This window comes from Pomacea canaliculata, linkage group LG2 (assembly GCF_003073045.1).
Source record: "Pomacea canaliculata isolate SZHN2017 linkage group LG2, ASM307304v1, whole genome shotgun sequence".
NCBI classification, from domain to species: Eukaryota; Metazoa; Mollusca; class Gastropoda; order Architaenioglossa; family Ampullariidae; genus Pomacea; species Pomacea canaliculata.
In genome coordinates this window covers 11,600,292-11,621,520 of record NC_037591.1, presented here as the reverse complement: position 1 = coordinate 11,621,520, position 21,229 = coordinate 11,600,292, and the positions used below count along the sequence as shown (strand labels likewise).

At 36.2% G+C, this 21,229-nt stretch overlaps 1 protein-coding gene across 2 annotated transcripts; it reads left to right on the top strand.

Annotated features, from left to right (window-relative positions):
• Positions 1–157: 157 nt before the first annotated feature.
• On the top strand, positions 158–13,170 carry LOC112556463 (sorting nexin-4-like). Of its 2 annotated transcripts, XM_025225496.1 has the most exons (14): positions 158–296; positions 1,345–1,451; positions 3,332–3,470; positions 3,766–3,843; positions 4,560–4,631; positions 4,805–4,852; positions 6,297–6,425; positions 6,669–6,796; positions 7,062–7,151; positions 7,766–7,856; positions 9,968–10,000; positions 11,863–12,020; positions 12,465–12,579; positions 12,803–13,170. In XM_025225496.1, the coding sequence occupies exons 1-14, from the start codon at positions 201–203 to the stop codon at positions 12,848–12,850; spliced, it is 1,332 nt and encodes a 443-aa protein (XP_025081281.1). In that variant the 5' UTR covers positions 158–200; the 3' UTR covers positions 12,851–13,170. The 2 variants fall into 2 exon arrangements, with proteins under 2 accessions (XP_025081281.1, XP_025081282.1); XM_025225497.1 differs by lacking the exon at positions 9,968–10,000.
• The last annotated feature ends 8,059 nt before the right edge of the window (positions 13,171–21,229 follow it).

Genomic DNA, 21,229 nt, shown 5'->3' with positions numbered 1-21,229 from the left:
AAGCAGACGACTCAATGTCGTAAAAGTTGACATATTTATTGCTTTAAAACATAAATATTTTCAATTAAATATATGGGAATTGATTATAACTGAAAGAGAATAATCTTCTTATTTTAATAAATGTATGATATGTTATTTTTAAAAGTATAAATCAAGTAATTTATGTCGCAAAATAAAGTTTTCTGCATCCATCGAGTAAAATGGCTGAGAATGTTGAATCGATCCCCATATCAGAGGAAAAAAATGCCGAAAAGAACGAAGGAGAAAAACCTCAAAAGATTGAGAGACCACGTATGGTATGGATGAAATTTGTTTTTAAAATCCGGACTACTTTTTATTAAGCATTATGCAAATGCTTTGAAGCTAAGATCATGATTAACGTAAAACAAAACCACCCCCTTCCCAGTTCTTGTTCGATTAATGACTAAAATACGTATTTTCAATGATATAATAGGAAATTATAGTGCAACAATAACGTAGTAGTCTCCACTTTCGGTTCGCCTAATAGTTAATAAATTAAATACTTTAATTGTGTTCATATGCCAAAAATAATTAGTTCGTATTGTGAAGACGTAGTATTGATGCCACAACTGAAAGTAAAATTATAGGCTTCTAGAATTAAATCTTATTTCCCGACTAGTTATTATTTAGTCCAGTATTGATCAATAATAATATCATTATGAATCAAGTTGTGTTAAACATTGTTGTAGTACTGATAAAAGTAGACCTCCATAATATATGTCTTAACATCAACATTACAGTCTCTCGCATCAGCTTAGTGTTTTGTTTTTCATATTTTTTGTTTTTACATTTTAATTACGCTCACAAATCACCTGTTTTCATAAGTTAAAGATTTAAAATTATGTTTAAGGCCTGTCAGATACTTGATAATAAAGGGTACTTGAGTCCGTTGGTCTCTTTGAGCCAAGCCAGCACTCTAGTTATGTTACCATGAAGCACGAACACTATATGCCACATCCAGAGAAAGTACTTGTGACATAGATAAAATATCCACCTATAATCCACTGTGAGAAGGGATGGGACAAGAGAGGGAGTGGAGTAGGAGAAAGCTGAACAGATACTGGTTGTGTTAGAATGCTTGCTTCAAGCTAATGGCTTTAGTTTTCATGACAAATGCATAGGATGCATGTTAACAATTGTAGAGAAAAGCTGTCATATTGAAGACTTGATATAAGCTGTAAGATTTAACCATAGGCCTAACTTATCTGACTCAATTTCATCAGTGTTTTATTGGCAAGTTTTTTTGTTTATAGTGGTGATAATGTAACATTGCCATAATGTAGTGTTTTGCTGAATGATTTTTCTTCTGCTTATAACCATCAGACTCATTTGCTGCAATGGATGGAAATCACTGTGTCAGAGCCAGAAAAAAGGACTGTGGCATCTATGAAGATGCAGGACACATTTATTGTTTATCTGGTGGAGACAAGGTACTAACATACTCTGGCTTGCTTGTATTAATTCCAATGCACGGTCTCTCACAGGTGCTTAAGTGTAATCATGATATTTTGTGCCTTGTGTTTTGCACCTGTAGAACATCATCCCTTTTTAGTAATTATTGATATCTTGAAATAAAGAAACTTGTGAGAAGCTTAATAATTACTTTATACTGACATCAACAAGAAAATGTCTGTGAGTTCTAAGTGCCTTTATTATCATCATTATCCATCCCTTGATTGGTACTAGCTGATCACCAGATAAGCTGGCCTGGCTTGTGCCTGTTGTGTCTTTCCTCGGTTTGACTGAGTACTTGCCAGGGGGACCTGAGTAGAAATAGCAGCTGACAAGGTGCGCCTCTTGGATGGTCTTGTGTGGTGTTGAGTAGGTCCTGACCAGTCCATGTTTGCCAACCAGTTCTTTGTTTTGTTTACGTTAGCGTTGACCCCTTCCTATGGAACCTTGTAGAATGGTTTCATATAGTGTTGTGCCTGGCAACATGGCTGATCCAGACCAGGTTGTGCTTCTTCACCATGGCAACAAAAGGTTTCCTAGTGTCCCATGAGGGTTGCAGCCATGCTTCATACAAAATTGTTAGACCCTCTGTAAAGTTTCCTATACTCAGCAAAATTAAATTAAAAAAAGAAACCAGTAAAACTGAGGTATTGTAGGGGATTCAGAGTGGTTTCCCTAAGCATTGGGTAATAAATGCTTGGATTTACTTTTCAATGTCCATGTCTGACAACTGTACATAAAGATGGGGATTACAAAGGAGTTATAAAGCCTTTTCTTGATGTCATATCTTATGCTGTTGTTGCATCAGATCATGTCCAGCATGACCATTAATTCTGTTATCAGGGATCCTGATGTGAATGTCTGCCACACAGCTGCCATGATTGGAAAGCATGGCGCCCATGTACTTAAAGCTGTTAACCTCCTCAAGGTGTACTCTGTTTGTATAGATCTCTACTTTGTCATGCCCGTTGATGTTGACCATGACTTTGCTCGTGTCAGTACTGATCCCATAAGCTTTTGCATTTTCTATCAGATTTTATGAGGTTCTGCAACTGCTATCAGCCATCAGGTTAATTTTGTCTGCAAACTGCGGGTTGCATAAGGGTCTGCCATGGATGGAAACAGAGGTGTGGTGGTTGCAAAAAGTCTCTCGCATGATGTTTTCCAGGAAGATGTTACAGTGCTGGTGACAGGAGACATTCTTGATAAATACCCTCTGTTTGTTTGAAAAAAGTCTTCCATTTGATTGTTGAATAGAACTGTGCACTTTGTGCTTTGATGTAGTGCTTCATGGTTTGAACAAGATCCTCTTCAGTGTTGAGTTTCTGCATCACACGTCACAGTCCCTAATGCCAGACTCTGTCAAATACCTCTGTTGATGAAGATATGGCGAAACTCTTTCTAGTTTTGTAGATGTTTTTCTATCCTGATCCAGCTGTTGAAGATTTGTTCAGTTGTGCTCCTGCTCTAAAGCCAGCTTACTTTACTGTTAGCAGCTCATTGCCCATGGAGTTGAGGCGAGTTTAAATTATCTTAAGCATGACTTTGCTTTGGTGGCTTAATAGGCTGATGTTCTGTGCAAAGGGTTCTGTAGTTCTGGCACTGTAGCTGTTACCTTTCTTTGGGAGGGGTATGACATTCATTGGGCAACTCTTCGCTTTCCCAAATTCTTAGTTTCAGAGTGGTAAGGGCCTTTACTATTTCCCTCTACTATGGTTCAGTAGCTCAGCTGGGATGTTATCAACCCTAGGTGACTTCATTAAAATTTTATGACACAATATGTTTTGGGTTTTTTTCTTATTTTTTTTTACACATTTCAAAAGTTGTAAAGTAAAAGAATTTGGTTTATTTCTTCCAGAGTGACAGATCCTCAAATGCGAGGCTATGGGGAGGGAGCTACATCTGTTTGGCGACGATACAGTGAATTTGAACTCCTTCGAAACTACCTGGACATCACTTTTCCTACTGTTGTTGTTCCACCCTTGCCTGAGAAGAAGGTTTGAACATCATTTAATATCTAAATAGATTATGCAGATAGGTATAAATGAGGGAATGAGTTATATATAAAACAGTTATTCTGTATGGGGTCAAGATATGAGAAAAGTACACCAGACTAACACATGGCTACAGAGCTTAAGAAGAGGATGCATCCCTTGAAAAAAATTACTTGGTTAAAAGTTTGGTGTATGCCAATGTGTTGACTGTCATATGCCTTGAAAAATTATGTAAGCAACATGCTCTGCTCAGCTAATTTGGCTTTATTGGGAACTATAGATTATGTTATCTTTGTAGGCATCATACGCTTGGCAAAATGCTTCTACAGACAAGTTCGACCCAGACTTTGTAGAACGACGACGTGCTGCGCTTGAGGTATTATAGAGGTGTTTTCTCGTGTTATTTTTATTATTATTTTTTTTTTTACTTAAAAGCACAAGAATACTCAATCTTGAGGTAGACAAAATGTTCTAGGTCCGTAATTGTCATTCTGCACTTAAATTTACCTGATGATACACATTCTGCAGTGGCAGTTTACAAAAATACACTTCTCACTAAAATTTACACAATACACATATATTTCCCAATTGGCAACACACTTATAAAATATGTATGCAAACAAAGAACAGTCTGTGGTTTTAATCTCTCCAGTTTATGAAGGTCCAGCTACAAAATCATCATTTTTTTTATGTGCATAAAACATCACCTGGCACTGTTCCAAGTTCATCACATCACAGCTTCCTTTCACCAAATTCCACAAAAAAAACTACCCAAACTAAAAATTTCTTTATACCCCTGGTGATACCCTTATCCAACATGCAGTTCCTTTAAAGTCTTAACCTCAACACTAAACTTAGCATTAATCCAGAGCAATCTTTTGCAAAACATCAACCCCAGCTCATTAACTTTAAATCTAACCTCACCCATCTACATCCTAGTCTATGAATACACACACAGAGCTTTGTATGTATCAGAATATTTAGAAATGTATTTGAAAGTTATCAAAATATTTTAGCAAATTTTGAGCAATGTTGAGATGTTTTGTCTTAATAAAACTTGGTTTGGCAAAAAATGTTTGCTTTTCTTTTCAGATATTTTTGTTGAGAGTGGCAGCACATCCCAAACTTTGTCAAGATAAGATATTCACTGGCTTCCTTAAAGAAGTAAGGAAGCTTGCAAATGTGTTAATTTTCTGTGAATGTTCACAGCTTTGAGCACATGTGGTTGTGTTCATTTGCATAGATGTGCATGCATGCCATCATGAACACATGGAATATGTGAGTGAAAGGGAAGATAGAAATCTTGTATTAAGCATATTTTAATATCTTTTTCTTAGGAAAATGGCTGGAAGGAGACAGTTTATGCTACAGACTTTCAAAGCAAGGTACATAACTTTTATGACTTTTTGCTACCCTTGAAATATTTAAATAGAGAAAATATCCCTAAGGGTTACTTAAGTTTTCATCTTTGTGAAATTGTAAAATTTACCTCATGTTTATATTCTTAGAACTGCTGAAAGGTTGTGGTCCCACTTTATTTTCTGTAATCAAACAGTAATTTTCTGGAGAAGGAGCTCCAGAAGTGGTTACCAAATTCAAGAATGCAACGGCATGCTTTTAATCCACCTCACTTGAGGAGGTAGTGACAAAGAACAATACAGAACTGTCTTAAGGCTTTGTAACTGACTTAATCCACACATTATTTAGGTGCACTTTTCGAGTATGAGATGCTGAACAAGAGAACCCAATGGAGACATCTGACCCATGGAAATAATTACCCTAAGGAACTCAAGTGCTTGTAAATAGAGAGGCTTAGAGGGATAGTTGAAAGGGGCACCTGTCCAAAAACAAGACACCAAACAGGTTCTATTCAGACCTATGCGTGGAGTGTAAGACTTAGACTTAGAGGAATAGATTGGGGCATCTGTATTATCTGAAAGTAGTTATTTGGCAGGTAAAACTACTTTAATAGGCTTGCCATCCTGAGGGTGCTCTGCACATAGACATTGGCCAGGACACCACACTCTCTGCGGGAACATTTTCCATGAAGGTACTGGCTGGGGACCAGTGCCCACCTTTTTGCAAGGCAAAGATGGGTACAGTGTATTGGCTGTATGGTGGCTTGGAAAGGAGATGGGTGCGCCAAGCATATAAACCCAGAGACAGGACAGTGATGACTTTCAGCAATTAGAACAACTTGTTGGATAGCTTATGGCCCAGCTTAACAGTGACTTTGCCCTCACCTTCCTCCATCACACTGCAGGGAGGGGTGATGGAAAATTGTCTGTTACTGGAGGGGTGGTGTTTTGCAGGGAGGTAGTCGTAGCAGTACTCAGCTGCACACCCATTCTGGGAATTCTGATCTCCTCAGCATTTCTGCCAGACTCGATGGGGAGGTCTGGTGGCACAATGGTTAGTGCCTGTCACCAATCCATTGAGGGTTGGCTGTCCTGGGTTCAGCTCTCATCTTAGGCATGCTGTTCTTTCTTTTTATGTGGCATCTGTTTACAGGGCTGACTACCTTGCCATGATATAACCTTAGTTGCTGGCTCCGTGTAAAGCTTTAATTCCCCCTGCCATATACACACACTCTTCTGCCAGACCCTACAATATCACTATTGTCCTGGTCTATGCACTGATCTTTATATATGATGACTGTGAAGTAGAAGAGTTTTATGAAGAACTAGAGCAAGTACCAATGAAAGATATTTGAATATACATAATTGTGTACAGATTCTTCTGTGTATATCTTGTTTGCTGTTTACATATGTACTTTTATGCGTATGATGTCTATATGTTCACAAGCACTTTTCATCATGTTGAATTCAGGCTGAATCAAGACTGAAAGCACTGAATGCAGCATTTCGCCTAAAGAAACCTGATCGTCGCTTTGAGGAGCTGAAAAACTATAGTAATGAACTGCAAAACAACATTGCAAATATTCTTAAAATACGTGTGGTAGGTGTTCATTGTTAAAATATTATGCTTCACAGCCATTGAATGTTTCTTGTTTCATACAGATTGAATTATGCATGGCTTGATATTCATTAATATGTGTGTGCATGTACACATGTGTATGAATGACTGATTGTGAATCATTTGTTTCATGATTACATTAGTTATTATCACTTGCCAACAGAATCATTCTTATAAATGTATTAGAAAATGGTAGATTTTTATTTTTAAAATTGCATTTTTCAGCGATTATGTGACAAGCTGTATGGAATTCACAAGGTGCATGCTAATTATGCACGAGTTTTTCATGAGTGGAGTCTGATAGAAAAGGACATTGCACAGCCACTGCAAAGTGCTGGACACTACATGGATGTGTAAGCCATTAATTCATGCAGATTTTGTTTTAGTCAACAATGAGAATTGAAAAATCATTGGTATTTGTGTAGATGTGTTGTAGACAAAATAATGGCATAGCTTTGTTCCAGCAAGCTCTTGTAATTTCATAGCATTCAGATTTAATGCTTTTGAAGATTGATCAAAGGACATTCCTTTAAGTGTTAATTTTGACCTATTTATGTTTTTATTTTGAAATTCTTTTCCTGTTTGTGTAATCTGATTTACTTTTGTGATTAAATTCAGCTACGCTTCATCAGTGGATGCAGCTCTGGAAGAAGAAGAACAGTATGCTGACCAGCTTAAAGAATATTATGCCTTTGGAGATTCTTTAAGGTCTGTTTAAACAAAATAAATGAATGAATATAATTTTTAAATACAAGTGTATGAATGAATTATCTAAAAGTGTTAAGTGCTCAAGTAATTGAGTCTGTCTCCTAGGAAAGTATTATACAGGCGGTCCTCGATTTACGACGTTCTGTTCCTACGTCGCGTCGTAAACCGATTTTCGCTGTAAGTCGGATCATACATATATACTGTACATAAATCCTGTCCTAACACCTATTATAACATAGTAATTATCAAAAACACATATAAAATACGTTTAATAATAAAATGAAACAGGAATAATAAAAAAAAGCATGAAGTTAGCGTTACGATGTTTACGATGCAAAACCACTTAAGTTGAAACAAGGCTTTATACAGTAAATGGGAGATGTGTCGTAACCACGAAACATTGTAACTAGGGGCTGACGTAACCCAAGGACCGCCTGTACTACTTTTGATGATAAACATAAGTATTTAATTAGGTTTTGTTGGATATAACGCTTCCCTGCATTAATGTTTTTTGTTAACTCAGCTCTTTTTCATTGTCATTTGCTTACAATATTTTTTTCTGCAGCTTTTTCTTTATAAAGGATAATTCTGTTCAAATTTCTGTGCATGACCAGGTCAGTGTGCAGACGCTATGAATGTACCCAGTATGACCTTGAGAGAGCAGAAGACACATTATCATCCAGAGCAAGTCAGCGTGATCTACTGGTACTTTTCTGTTTTTGGTTTGTGAAGATATTCATTGGTACTTCACCCCTGAAAACTTTGTGAGCTGTTTTGCTGCATGTGTCTTATTTTTTTGAATTTCTTGTTATTTATCTATTTGGTGAGAAAAAGGTGTGTCCCAATATGGCTTGGATTGGGGATGGAGCCTGTTAACTCTTTTCAGACATACGTTGTTGAAAAATCCGGTTTACTCAGATATGAGCAACATATGCTGAGCTGTAAAGAATTACTGGCTCCATCCCTCATTGTAAAGAAAAGAGGTTGATTTCCTTGTTCTCCTCTCTCTTTCCCTACCAAAAAGTTATCTTTTGGAGATAGACTTGACATAATGGCAGCATTTATATTTTAAATTTAACATTAGCGAATGCAATAATAATTTTACAATAATATTTTCTTGTGTTATGCAGTTTGGTTGCCCGAACAGCATCTTGCACCATCTTTTCTGTTTTCAGGAAATGATATTTACCTAACTTATTCTTTGCATTTGTCTTCCGTTATCTAATTTAAAAAAATTTTTTTTTTTTGTAGTGGATTTAAAAAATTGTTTTTATTCTTGCTTAACAAACTGTAAATTTCAAAAAGTTCTAACCCAAACAGTTTAGACCAACATATTATAACATCAACCTTGTGCCTGTATATTACAGCTTTGCTGTAATTTTCAAGTTTCTTTCTTCTCATGCATGTCTCATGTGTGAGTGTATTAAAATTGTCAGAGTTTACTTAATGTCTAGGGAATTAGGAATCATCAGTTTTTCAGTAATCATAAAGTGGGAGATAACGTGAACCTATTATCTTGGTGATAGTTTGGACTTAAATGACATCTAATATAATTTGCTCCTACTTGCTAGCAAATTTTGGTATGCAGCAGTGGTGTTGAGAAATTAATCCTAAAACAAGGTGAAATTTTACAGTGTTAAAGAATTTTGAGATTGTATCTCATCTTTAGTCTGTTTATACTCAGATTTGTTTCCCCAAGTACAGTCAAATCTCCCTACTATGCCACCTACCGGGACTGAGCAAAAGTGGCATAGTAGCGAGAGTGGCATAGAAGTGAGGGTTCGTAAAAACGGCTTTATTTGCTCAAGTTACCCGTCAGTCCAAAGCAGGGGTGGGCAATTAATTTTCCCAAGGGGCCGCATGAGAAATTGGGATGGTTTTAGAGGGCCGGACTAATATAGTTAACTCAGTTTTACCCAATATGTATAGTATATATACTGGCTGGCAGGCCAGTCAGAGACAGGAGGCCTTTGCCCAGGTCTGGTCCAAAGCTCTCAAGAATCGTCGGCTTCGCTAGCTGTCTCCTCTCATTCTCCCCCTCACCTCTTCATCCTCCACCCCTCCCAACCACATCCGCGCACCTGCATCCTGTCGCTAGTCGACCCCCTCACACCTTCCCTCTGTCACGTGTCTGACCCCCACATTGCCAGCCTCCACCGTCCCTGTGTGCGTGCTATGTTCCATCCTACCTAACTGCGATGTCCCACACTACCATACAGTATAATAATCGAGCACTGCGCGAAATTTCACAACTTGTGTCTTTTAACAGTCACACAAAAGTGGCATAGTAGCGAGAGTAGGGGGTGGCATAGTAATTTTTTTTTTTTTTACATTGAATTTATAGTCGGGACCGAGCAAAAGTGGCATAATACCGAGAGTGGCATAGTAGCGGGGTGGCATAGTAGGGAGATTTGACTGTATTCCTTGCCAGGTGTTTAAGCTCTTGAAGCTCTTGGGCTGCATTTTAGAAACATACTAATACATGTAATTAAGATATGATAAGGGAAGTTTGTTATAATTGTACCACTTTTGCCCTTTTAGACCTGTCAGTGCTTTTATTGACATGTTTTAGTTCTTAATTTAGCTAATTCCTTGTTTGTATGGGGCTTTTAACTGATTCTTTATGTTAAAATGTGAATGTAACATAGGAATGGGGATTGACCAGTATGATAGTTAGGAACATATTCAAAGTTATCTGACATGAGCTGCACATGGTATAGTACAAAGGCAGTAAAATGTATCGTAAATGCTAGCTGTGATCTTTACAGCATGATGGTGGGTCCACCTTTCTCACTTAGTTAATATGTTGTATACAGCGTGCAGCCATTTATGGCTTGGAGCCACCAGTGGTGAGTGGTTGTATTCTAATTGCTCAGAAAGCATAGCATTGTTCTTGAGCATTGTTCTTGTAAACTGTCTCTCCTTCACTTGCACTTTTGCATGATAGTTCTCACATAAAAAATAAAAACGTTACCCTAAACATAATGATTAAAAGTTCTTAGGAACATTCTTTGTATCTTACTCACTCGGTCTTCTTTGTACCTATGAGGTACACAAGGCATCCACTAGATACCTCCATTTTTGTCTGTGTTAAGTTAGTAACAATAAAATTGAAAAGAATACCATCATGCATGTTTGGAAAGCGTGATTTGTCGTTTATGCAGGCATAGCTGGGATGTATCACTAGTGTGTAGTATCATTTATGGTGGCTTTGGTTTAAGTGGTTGATTGCCTGATATTATTTTCTATATGACGTTTTATATAAAACTGCTCCAAGCATGTCAGGTTCCAAGGAAGAGAATGTGCAAAGACCCATGTTTTCTTCTGGGAAAATCCATTAATTTATACTGTTCTAAATGACTGAAGTTTTGGCTTTGGATTTTTTTTGCCTTTTAGTGTTAATTGCAGATGGAATGATTTATGTTGTGTTTTAAAAATAAGTAGTGTTTTTCTTTTTGCTTTTATAACATGATCATTAGATGGGTCAAAATGATACACATGCTTCAGAGTCCTTCAATGTCCAGATGAAATATGTGTTGTGGAGCATGAGCAAGTAAGAATGATCAGACTGATGTCGTTTACAATTTTGCTTTTTCAGATCAGTTTCTGTCCAGACAAACTAGTTTTGAGGATTCATAATTTCTTTTCCCCTTCAGATTCGTTGCTCATCAAAGTTTATAATTTTTTTACTTTATGTCATTTGTTATTTCATTTTGTATATTGTATGTTTGATTTCTTTAGGTTCATGTTCAGATAAGGAAAGATTATATTTAGATTACCAAAAGAAATTAATGAATTTCTGGAAGCTATTTATTTTTAATATTTATAGTAAGCAGCTGCTCTTTAAACAATTTTCACGGATAAAAAATGCAAGAATTTATTCCTATTCTGCTTTTCAGAAGTATAGTTATCAACTAGCAAAAAATTATTGACAGATGTATTTGACAGCTGTTGTAGACTTATTTGTGTGTATGTTTAGCACAGGCTTCAGTTTTTTTTCGTGTACCATTAACCTTGTTTATACTTGTATACATTTACCATTTGTAATATGGTATTTCCTTCATTTGGTCCATATAAATAAGACATTTATGATAATATCAAAGACGACAGCAAATAGCATATGCCAAATGCAACATTTTTACATGCTTTCATGTTGTCAGCATGCATTGCATGCTTTTTCATTAAAAGGGGAAAACAAAAACGAGTTTCTTCATCCTTGAAAGTCATCTAGACATAAATCCATTTATAAATGAGCTGATTTCTTATGTTTTTCAGTGCTGTTTTGGTCTCTGTGCAATACTAAAACTACAATATGGCAAAAATGTTTTATTTATTGACAATCGAACACAAATGACTTTAAAAACATTTTCAACTGGAACGTTTCTTGAAAAAATTAAGAATGTGTCATTTACTTGAAAACAAATGTTTTCACCTAATATTTAGGCATATATTTATGAATTGTTTAATTGAAATGCTGTATATCTAGACACATTTATTTTGAGTAGCTGCTGTATGTAGAATGTAATCAGCAAAACACAGCTACATTCCCTGTCTCCCATGTAATAATGTTTTTTCTTGGTTTCCTAAAAGATAAGAGTGAGAATATTCCACCAGCATGAGGAGAGTTTACTGATGCCTGCGAATATGTGTGGAAGGTTGGAAACATAAAATTAAAGGTCTGTTTGATTTGTTCTGTCTGTTATGACAACAGGCACATGGAAAAGGTGCCAGTTCATTCTCACTCAGTGGCATGAAGAGTAAACTTTTTGGGGGAGATACTCCGGAGCAGCGTGAGACAAAACTCAAGCAGCTGGAGGAACAGATAGTACAAGCAGAAGTAGAACTTAAACGTTCTACAGAAGAAACACAGTAAGTTTTTGTTTCTTTGTTTTTAACCTTATAACAATTTTTCCTATATTTTGGAGGGAGGAGGGGAGGTAAGGTGTTGAAAAAAAATAGTAAGCTAAGTGACTGAAATCATTTCATTGACTAGAGCTTGCTGTTATAGTTCTTTGTTGATTGTTATTATTCATTGAGTAATAAGACTGAAAAATAGTTTAGGGTTGGATGGAGGGAAGGAGAAGAAGATGAAGAGCACCCTCTAACAGAAGTAACATAAAGCTCACCTCATCAGTATAGTTGTAATCATGCAGATCACTTTTTTAAAAAAGGAGTATACCTTTCTTTCTTTCTTTTTTTTTAAATAAAAAGGCATGAAAAAAATAAAATAGCCATTTTGAACAATCTTAAATAAAGGAAAAAGATGTGCAAATAAATTCAGCTTAAATGTGTGTAGCTCTCATTTTGTTACAGGGCATTTATAGAGGCATCTCTTCGTGATATTGACCGTTTCAAACGACAAAAAGTAAAAGATTTGCGTGAGATCTTTACCAATTATGCTGTCATGCAGATCAAACAATGTAAAAAGGTATTGATATAGATTTGTATAGATTTGCATTTTCACATTATTCATATTTTGAGATGCTAGCAAAATACCTATTTATTTTCTGTGCCTTTTAGCTTTATTTGGATTTTTCTCACTGGAAGCACGGGAATATAACTCTTACATCTGTGAACAGTTTTGTTTTACATTATGATACGTTGATACATTTATGACATGTTAAATGCTTGTGACTTTCTGGTTTTCACAGGGCATTGCTATCTGGACAAGTGCCAAAGACTGTTTCAGTAAGATGTGATGTACAGTGCAACCAAAGGAAGAAGGAACATTTTTTGCAGTACTGTTTGATACATAATATCAAATAGCTTTGTTCCTCTTGCATCAAGAACCATTGATTTATCACATCGGAAAGAATGACTAGTAAACAATCATTGCATATGTGATGAGAACAGCTGATGTACTGTTAAACAACTGACAAAGAAGGTGTTAAAGTAATTGCCCTAAAGGGATGAACGTAGATAAAATAATCATAGAGTGGGTGCATTGTTGTTGTCTTGACTTTTCTTTTTTAAGAAAATGTGTACAGTAATGGAAGAGAAAGAAATCTTTTGCCATGAATTTTATAATTGTTGTTGGTTGCTGAAAGTTTTATAAAAATGAAACTCCATTTGGAACATTTGAGGACATTCTTATATTATTTTGTATTAACTACATTTATTAAAAATAACTCCAAACACATTTATATAAAGAAAGATAATGCACCACCTCCCAATTTTGTTGGTACAATCATAGCCCATGACCGAATGTGTTCTGCAGCATATCATTACAGAACTTTTTTTTCTGCCTCATCGTTTATGATTTATTACCATTCCCTAGTCCCAGAATGAAAGGAAGCATTTTTAATTACTTAACCTTAATTTAACCTCCACGAAGTTACATTTCCTGATGTCTTTTCCGTGTTGTTATTTTGATCATTATGTTTTTGTAACGTAGCTCCATGTACATGTCCAGGAGCGGTCCGGTGGCGCAACGGTTAGCGCCTGTCACCAATACAGTGAAGTTTGGCTGCCCTGAGTTCATTTCTCGTCTCGGGCACGCTGTTCTTTCTCTGTACGTGGCATCTGTTTACAGGGCTGGCTGCTTGCCGTAATATAGCCTTAGTTGCTGACACGGCGTAAAACACCAATTTCCCCCCCCCCCCCCCCATGTACATGTCCATGTATGTGACTCCTAGCTCAGTCAGTTGCATGTGGTTGAAATACAAATTCCACTTGATGGCTCAGCAAGAAACTTCATGCAAAAAGTTCATGATTGGGAATGTTTTGAGTTAACATAGGGTTTGTAATAAACGGCAGTACCTAGCCATGTGTTTGACATATGACAACAAATAGCCCCAGATGTGTAAAAACTTGTGTTTTGCAACATCTGGTTCATGTTCATGCCATTAGTATATTATCTTCAAAATATTTCTCAAATCTGAGCCAATAGCTCTGTTCTATGCAGGTGATACTAATCTTAGAGTATCACAGTTCTCATTTGTAAAAAGGTCAAATTATATTTCCACATGCTCCAAGGGTGAACAAGCTTTGGGCTGCAATATGTCAACTAGTCAGTGTCTACCTTCTTGATTTGTGTGATTCGATAATCATTCTTAGTAGCAGAGACACAGAGTGTGTGGCTAAATTTTCCAACGTTTATCAATTCATGGCTTTCTATTATTTTATCTGCAATATCATTTTAAGCATTTTTTAAGCTATCAGACAAATATTAACCTTTTAGGTGTTAGCCATGAACATTACTTGGAATTTTATTATAAAATGGTTAACCTTAACCAGTACTCAGGCTTAACATTGCATCTTGAGTAAAATCGGGTTACCATGAGTGATATTTATGGTTAACCATAATTACTTAAAATTTTGAGCCTAAAATTTTAATGCTATGCGTTTACCATTTCCCCAAAACAATTTGAAACCCATGTAATGCTTGAAGTTAACATCAAGGAGGTTGGTAGTATTTGTTGCTTTTACGGTTTCTCAGGTTCATTGTGTTCTTGTTTTCTTCTCAGTTGTTTATGGGCGACAATTCAGTTGAGTGGAAAGAGTGTGACAGAAAAGATGTATGATTAAATATGGACATAAATATTGACTATTTAATTAGTAGAGTTAATCTCTGGCATGATAAAGCCATTAAGGTGAAAAGGAAAGTAGTTTTCTTTCTTGCTTATTGACTTTTTATATTTTCATATAAAATATGTATACAGTGGAACCTCGGTTAGCGAACGCCTCGGATAGCGAATATTTCGGTTAACGAACAAAAATTTCGTTAAAAGTTGTCTCGGATAGCGAACAAATTTCGGATAACGAACAGCCACCGTGAACCACACGTGACCGACCAAGCATGTCATCATTCGTGCTCGAGGTTACGATCGGTCGTTCCTTATCTGTGCGCATCCTTCTTATTTAGTGATTGCAGTGCTTTATTTTAATAGATAATCCTCAATAATGTTCTAAAGGATTAAGAGCAATTAATAGTAGTGAGGTAATGACAAGGAAGCGGCCAACAAATGAATTGAAACAGGAAATGAATTTCAAAGTATGAAGGTGCATGATGTGTGAATGTATTACGAAGAGTTTTACAAAGACAGAAGGAACAGACACTGGACAAGATTTTTCCTTTAACCTCTAAGTTAAAGAAAAAGGAAGTCACCCCCGATTTTATAATGTCACGTGTGCTCATGGAGGGGGAAATCAAATTCCACCCCTTCCTCCCCACACCTCCATCCACCCACGCCATCAAAACGGCAAGTTTTCTGATGTTTAAATGCTTTCGTTAATGTTTTTATGTTTATTTAACTCCATTATTTTTATTGCAATATAACTGTTCTCATTAAAACAAACTGTATAGCCTGTAACTTTCAAATTTAGCGAGTAACAGGGGCTGGGAACAATTAAATCTATTTCCTTTATTTCTTATGGAAAAATTGTTTCGGATAACGAACATTTCGGATAACGAACAGCTTTCAAGAACGGATTAAGTTCGTTAACCGAGGTTCCACTGTATTTACTTCCATACCTTTCAGTTTGGCTTTTAGTATTGAGTAAATATTGATTAGGCTACTGTTCTTCAGACGAAAGAAAAATATTGTGAAGATATTTGGTGCAGTTTATTTGACAGCTTATGGAGGATTCTTCTCAGACTTGTAGCATGTCCTGCCCAGAAGAAAAATTAGGGTTGTTGTATGATGTTTGATCCTAAGCCCTAGTGTTTCATATTAACATCTGAATATATTTGTTCAGTTTTACCTAAAGACCAGCGAAGTGCAATATGTCTGAATAACTGATTTTTTAAAAGTCTTTTATCTGTGATTGTTAGGGTCACATTTTTTATGAACACCTATATATATAAAGTGGATTTCCTGTGTTCTCATATACCTGACCATGAATGAGCTATTGTGATGATACATTTTCTTCAAACCATAGATGAAGAAAAATGCTAACAATATACCTTTTTAAGGAGATAAATACTCTAATAAGCACTGTCTACTTGTATCTTTCAAAAGGTCATTTACATTGATTGTTAGAACATGATTAAAGTCACGTGTCTCATTTTTAAGGTTCAAACATCACAGGAGTAGCACTTTTGGCTGTGAACAGAATACATTCCATAGAATATTGTACTTGTTGAACTGTGGCTTTCAAGAATATGGATTGGAATCTTTATTCTTTATGATTAGTTGTTTTTTTTTTTTTTTTGCTTGATGCTATATTCCATTTAGAAGCAAGAAACATTGAAACTAGTGTCAATAAATTCATGTATATTGGTGTCATCCAGTTCCATGCCCAGACCTATTCATAATGATCATGATCTAATAACGATGAACATGTTGATTTATATAGTGTTTGACCCTCACCATCAAAGGCAAGATGAAAGTGCTTTACAAAAGTTTTTAAAATGCATAGACATAATACCATTAGGATAGAAGCCCCAGAACCAAGCCAGTCATTAAGAGCAGAATGGCAGGTAAGAAAATGTGAACATGTACATGAAAAAGAAGAATGCAAAATAAGACAGAACAAGCAGTCAAGCAAGGAAGAGGAGAAAGGGAGCATGGGTTATAGAACAGTGGTTCTCAAAGTGTGGTCCGCGGGCATAAGTCAGGTGGTCCGCTGCTGACAGTCGTCGTGTTTTAAAGTGATGCAAACCTCGTATTAACATTTTTAATTACAAAGAACGAGGTATACGTAGTTTTGTCAACTTATTACTATACTACTGTCACAGAAGTACATTTAGTTTTGAATTAAAATGAAACAAATGCGGCAATTTAAATTTGAAATTCATAGTACAGACTGATTTTTAGGCCTTGGTGGTCCGCCATATTTTTTACTTAGGCCTTGGTGGTCCGCCATAGTTTTTACTTAAGTAATGTGGTCCGCGGTCCGAAAAACTTTGAGAACCACTGGTATAGAAGGTGAATCTATCAATACTCCAGGTTAGCAGGTTAAAGAAACATTCATCTTTTATTAGAACTTGATGATATTTTTTGGGGGATGGGAAGAAATGCTTTGATATCTCATTGTATATACTCTCTCCTCTTTCTTTGTGTTACAATCATTTCTTTTGTCACTTACTATATCTAACCCTAAGTGATGCATGGAGGCAACACCTTAAAAAAATTTGAAATGTCAAGGTTTTAAAGGTGTTTAAATAAAATGTCATAGGTGTTTGAACAGTATTTTAGTACCATATGAAAGTATTTGTACACATAAAGTTGTGAACGGTTGAAAATGTATATACAATCCAACTGTACATAAGGTATGTAGTTTATGTGGACAGCCCACTAGAAATGGATCTTTTAGTATTAGAGCATCAAATGTATTAGAGCAAGTTTAGTAAACCTTTTTTGAGGAATGGATGTACATTTTGTTAATTGAAGAACTTGGAAATATTTTTTTTGCTGTTTTGTATGCATGCAGATAAAAGAGTGTTACGGATGCAGCACCTATAACCGTTCATACCTTCAGTCGAACCGCCTTTTTGTCTTTTTACACGCCTGGGCTCACCGCTTGAACGTTTTCGGCGAGTGGAATTTCGCCTGACCACGACACTACTTCTAACTCATAAATTATGAATCATTAGAAAATCGTTGAAAATACGAACATGATGCATGCATATAAACATGCCATTAATCTTTTTTCAGACCTAGGGTAGGATTGAGATTGGACGCATGCGCATTGAACAGCCACGTAATGTCATCGTAAGGCTGTAATTCATCTCTTCGAGGTTGAATAAAAAGTAGAAGTTAATCAGAATTAGCGCAGAAGGTAACCAGCAACACAAGAATATATATTAAGTAAAGCTCTGAGTAAACATATAAAAATCTGACACATAATTTGTGAAATTGTTATCGGATGAAGCACCAGCTGATAATAACCTGTTGAATGGACTTTTTCACACCGACGGCACAAAAATAGATGAGAACGTATTTATTAAATTTATTTGCTCATTTCTTCGTTTGATTTCGCAATCACCCTTCCACTTTCCAGCTACACCGATTATATTTTGTATGCGCAATATGCTAGTTCATGTCGGGACGCGAATAAACAAAGCTAGCAAATGTTACTGGGAACGAAGTTAATCCGCTGTCGTTTGTAGCCAGTGTCTTGAGGAAACGAATATCAATTAACTACATCTGAGTATCGAAGTGAATATTTAACATATTTGTGTCCCAGTCTGTTTTCTTTAACGATGATTGCATTACTTTCTTCGAAGTCAGCACATGTTGACGACTCCATTCTTAGAAATACCGCATTTACCCCACGTCCGGCTTTCTTGACAAATCCAGGTGAGATTAAGAGAAAAACATTGTTATATTTGTCCGTGCCTCTTAGTAATAAAATATGAACTATGGTTTTGCGATATGCTCTACTTCCAGCGATTATCGTCGAGCACCCCGTGTTAGCCCTTTAAAATAAATTATTGTTTGGGCTTTTACGATAACATGGTTACCGCGCCAGAGATTAAATTATACCAATTGGCTCTTGACGACAGGGCTAAACTGCCTCACTGTGAGCAATACATATCCTGCTTTTTTTGTGTTGTTGACTTCTGTTCGTTCGTCCTGATAATGGTGTATTATAACGAACGACTACTGTGTTCTTGTTGGGGGGAACCCCCCCCAATAGCGACGATGTTTTACTTGTTGTTGGGGGGACGAGGTATGTCAAAGCAACAAACGGGGACAGCTGTCGATAGCTGTATTCGCCAAGATATAGACAAGAGACTTGTACGACAGGAGGATTACATACCTGGTGTGATGTGTTGAATCAAGCCCATGACTAGGAACAGCAAGTGATGAATAGAGGCTTTCTAGTACTTGGCGTTACTCTCTTTGCCATGCAACAACCCGCTAAATATGGCTAGATTTATCAGGAAAAGTAGGAGTAGAAGGATGAGTGTTTGAACCATCTTCACGCGCGGACAGGTAACCACTTCGTTCTGTCTTGCATGCATAAACGTTTGCTCTGAGCTATCGAAGTCAATACTTTATCGCTGCAATCATCGATATTATATTCTGTGACTTCAAAGACTCGTTAGTTGTTCGTCTTTGAGAAGAACGCAATCAATACAGTCGGCCGACGTCGATGATGGTGCAACACAAACGGAAGTGAATGATGTGTCTTTAAGGGTTGACAGAATTGTAGGTGAAAAAAAACAAGTTTCGCCTTAATAAACTTGAGAAGGACCCTGCTTCGCTTGGCAATGTCGCAAGATGAGCATATTATGAACTAATCTGTGCAAAAGAAAAGTATAAAATATAGGAGTCATGAACTGGAAACACACGATAGTATTTAATCACGTGTTTTGACATACCTTTCACTAAAGTTTTAATTTCTGTTGTAGTTGTTTACAAAATATTTTCAGTTTGTAAATGGGACGTACACGTGAAGACGGAACAACTCTAAGAATGGATAGAATACAGTCAATTCAATTGAAGTGCGCAGACCAGTAAAGACACATTTTACGCATAGCTTCGATGATGATAAAAAAAATAATAATGATATTAATGAATAATGAATATGTGGTGTTTAGCGTTTTTAGCAGTCATGATATGCGGGAAGCATCGTCTTATGTCTAAATTTTAAGATAATCTCAAAAGCTAGCTGACTCGTCCAGGACAAGAACATTTAGTTTCTTTCATGTGAAGCTGAAATAAGAGTCTAAAATGTGTTGCCATTTCGATGCTTGCTATAATTTTTATGTAACGTAACAACTATAGCATATCGTGATCTTTATGACACATGTTTAACTCTGAGCTTTTTTCGGTGGCTGGAGCATGCGATATTAGAGAAGAGAAGTTCGCACAAGTGGTCAAGAAAATGATTAAAAATTGTGGTTCAGTCCTGTTAACGAAAAAAAAGAAAAAAAAACCCCCCTTAAATTAAAAAGTTTTGTAACAAATATCCATCGAGTGCATAAAGTTTAAGCCATTGCAATTCATAACTATATCTACTTTATATTTATTTTATTTTTTTTGGTTTGTTTAAAAAGTTCTATATTACTTGCCAGTGAAACAATTACAAGTGGACAAACAAAGTTGGATGCTAGAACTGTGTGAAAATATCTTAACAAGTTGCAGGAATAGAGTCAGTAAGCACACCAGAAATGCATGAATTTATATACATTTACAAAATAAAGCGGAGTAACACAAGAGAAATCTTATAGGTAAGCGAAATGTTTTTTGTAAAAAATATTGATAAACATGCACTTGACTGATAATTGGCACAGGCCTCTGTCAATGACAACTGGTTTACCAAGTCACAATATTACCAAGTATCATTAAGCACGAATCGCAGTGTGAGAAAAAGTGAACATGATTTACTGATGAATAGATATGGCAAATAGACAGAACAACAGTCACTGGGAAGGAATTGGATGAGATAAGGTAGGCATGGGGTTAGAAGGGAATTCACGTACTCCTTATGGTCTAGGCGGTGTTAAAGAAACATGTCATCCATTTATTTTACTTGTAATGATATCATTTTTGGGGGATGGGTAATAGCTTGAATCGCCTGCATATTACTCTCCCACACTTTTTGTTTTACAATCATTCTTTTGTCTACTCATCTGTATCTAACCCTAGTGCATGCATTGGGGTATCTCTCGCTTCAAAATATATAAATTTGAAATGTCAAGTTTCAATAGGTGTTTCAATAAAATTGTCATAGCGTCTGCTTCGACAGTATTTTTTACCATGTAAATAGATTTGTATTTTGTACATCCATTAAAGAGTATGGTATTGAACGCTTGTTACTATACCAAAACCATTTACATTAGGTATCGTAGTATATGTGCTACATGCCTCTCTAGAAATGGAGTCTTTATATTAGATGTTAATGTAATAGAGCAATGTTAGTAACCTTTCGCAGGATCATCTGTACATTTGTTATAAACTTTCTGATTGACTGTTGAAACTCTCCTGGGCTTTTGTTTTGTATGATGCATGAGAATAATGAGTGTTTACGCATGTCAGCAACTAACTGTTCATACCTTCAGTGTTGAACCGTTTTTGTTTGTCTTTTTACACTGCCTATTCGTTGTGTAATTTTTTTACAGAAAAATCTTTTTTTCGCTATTAGTCGTATAGTTAGTCCGTTCCCATCGCGGCGGATCCCTTTAA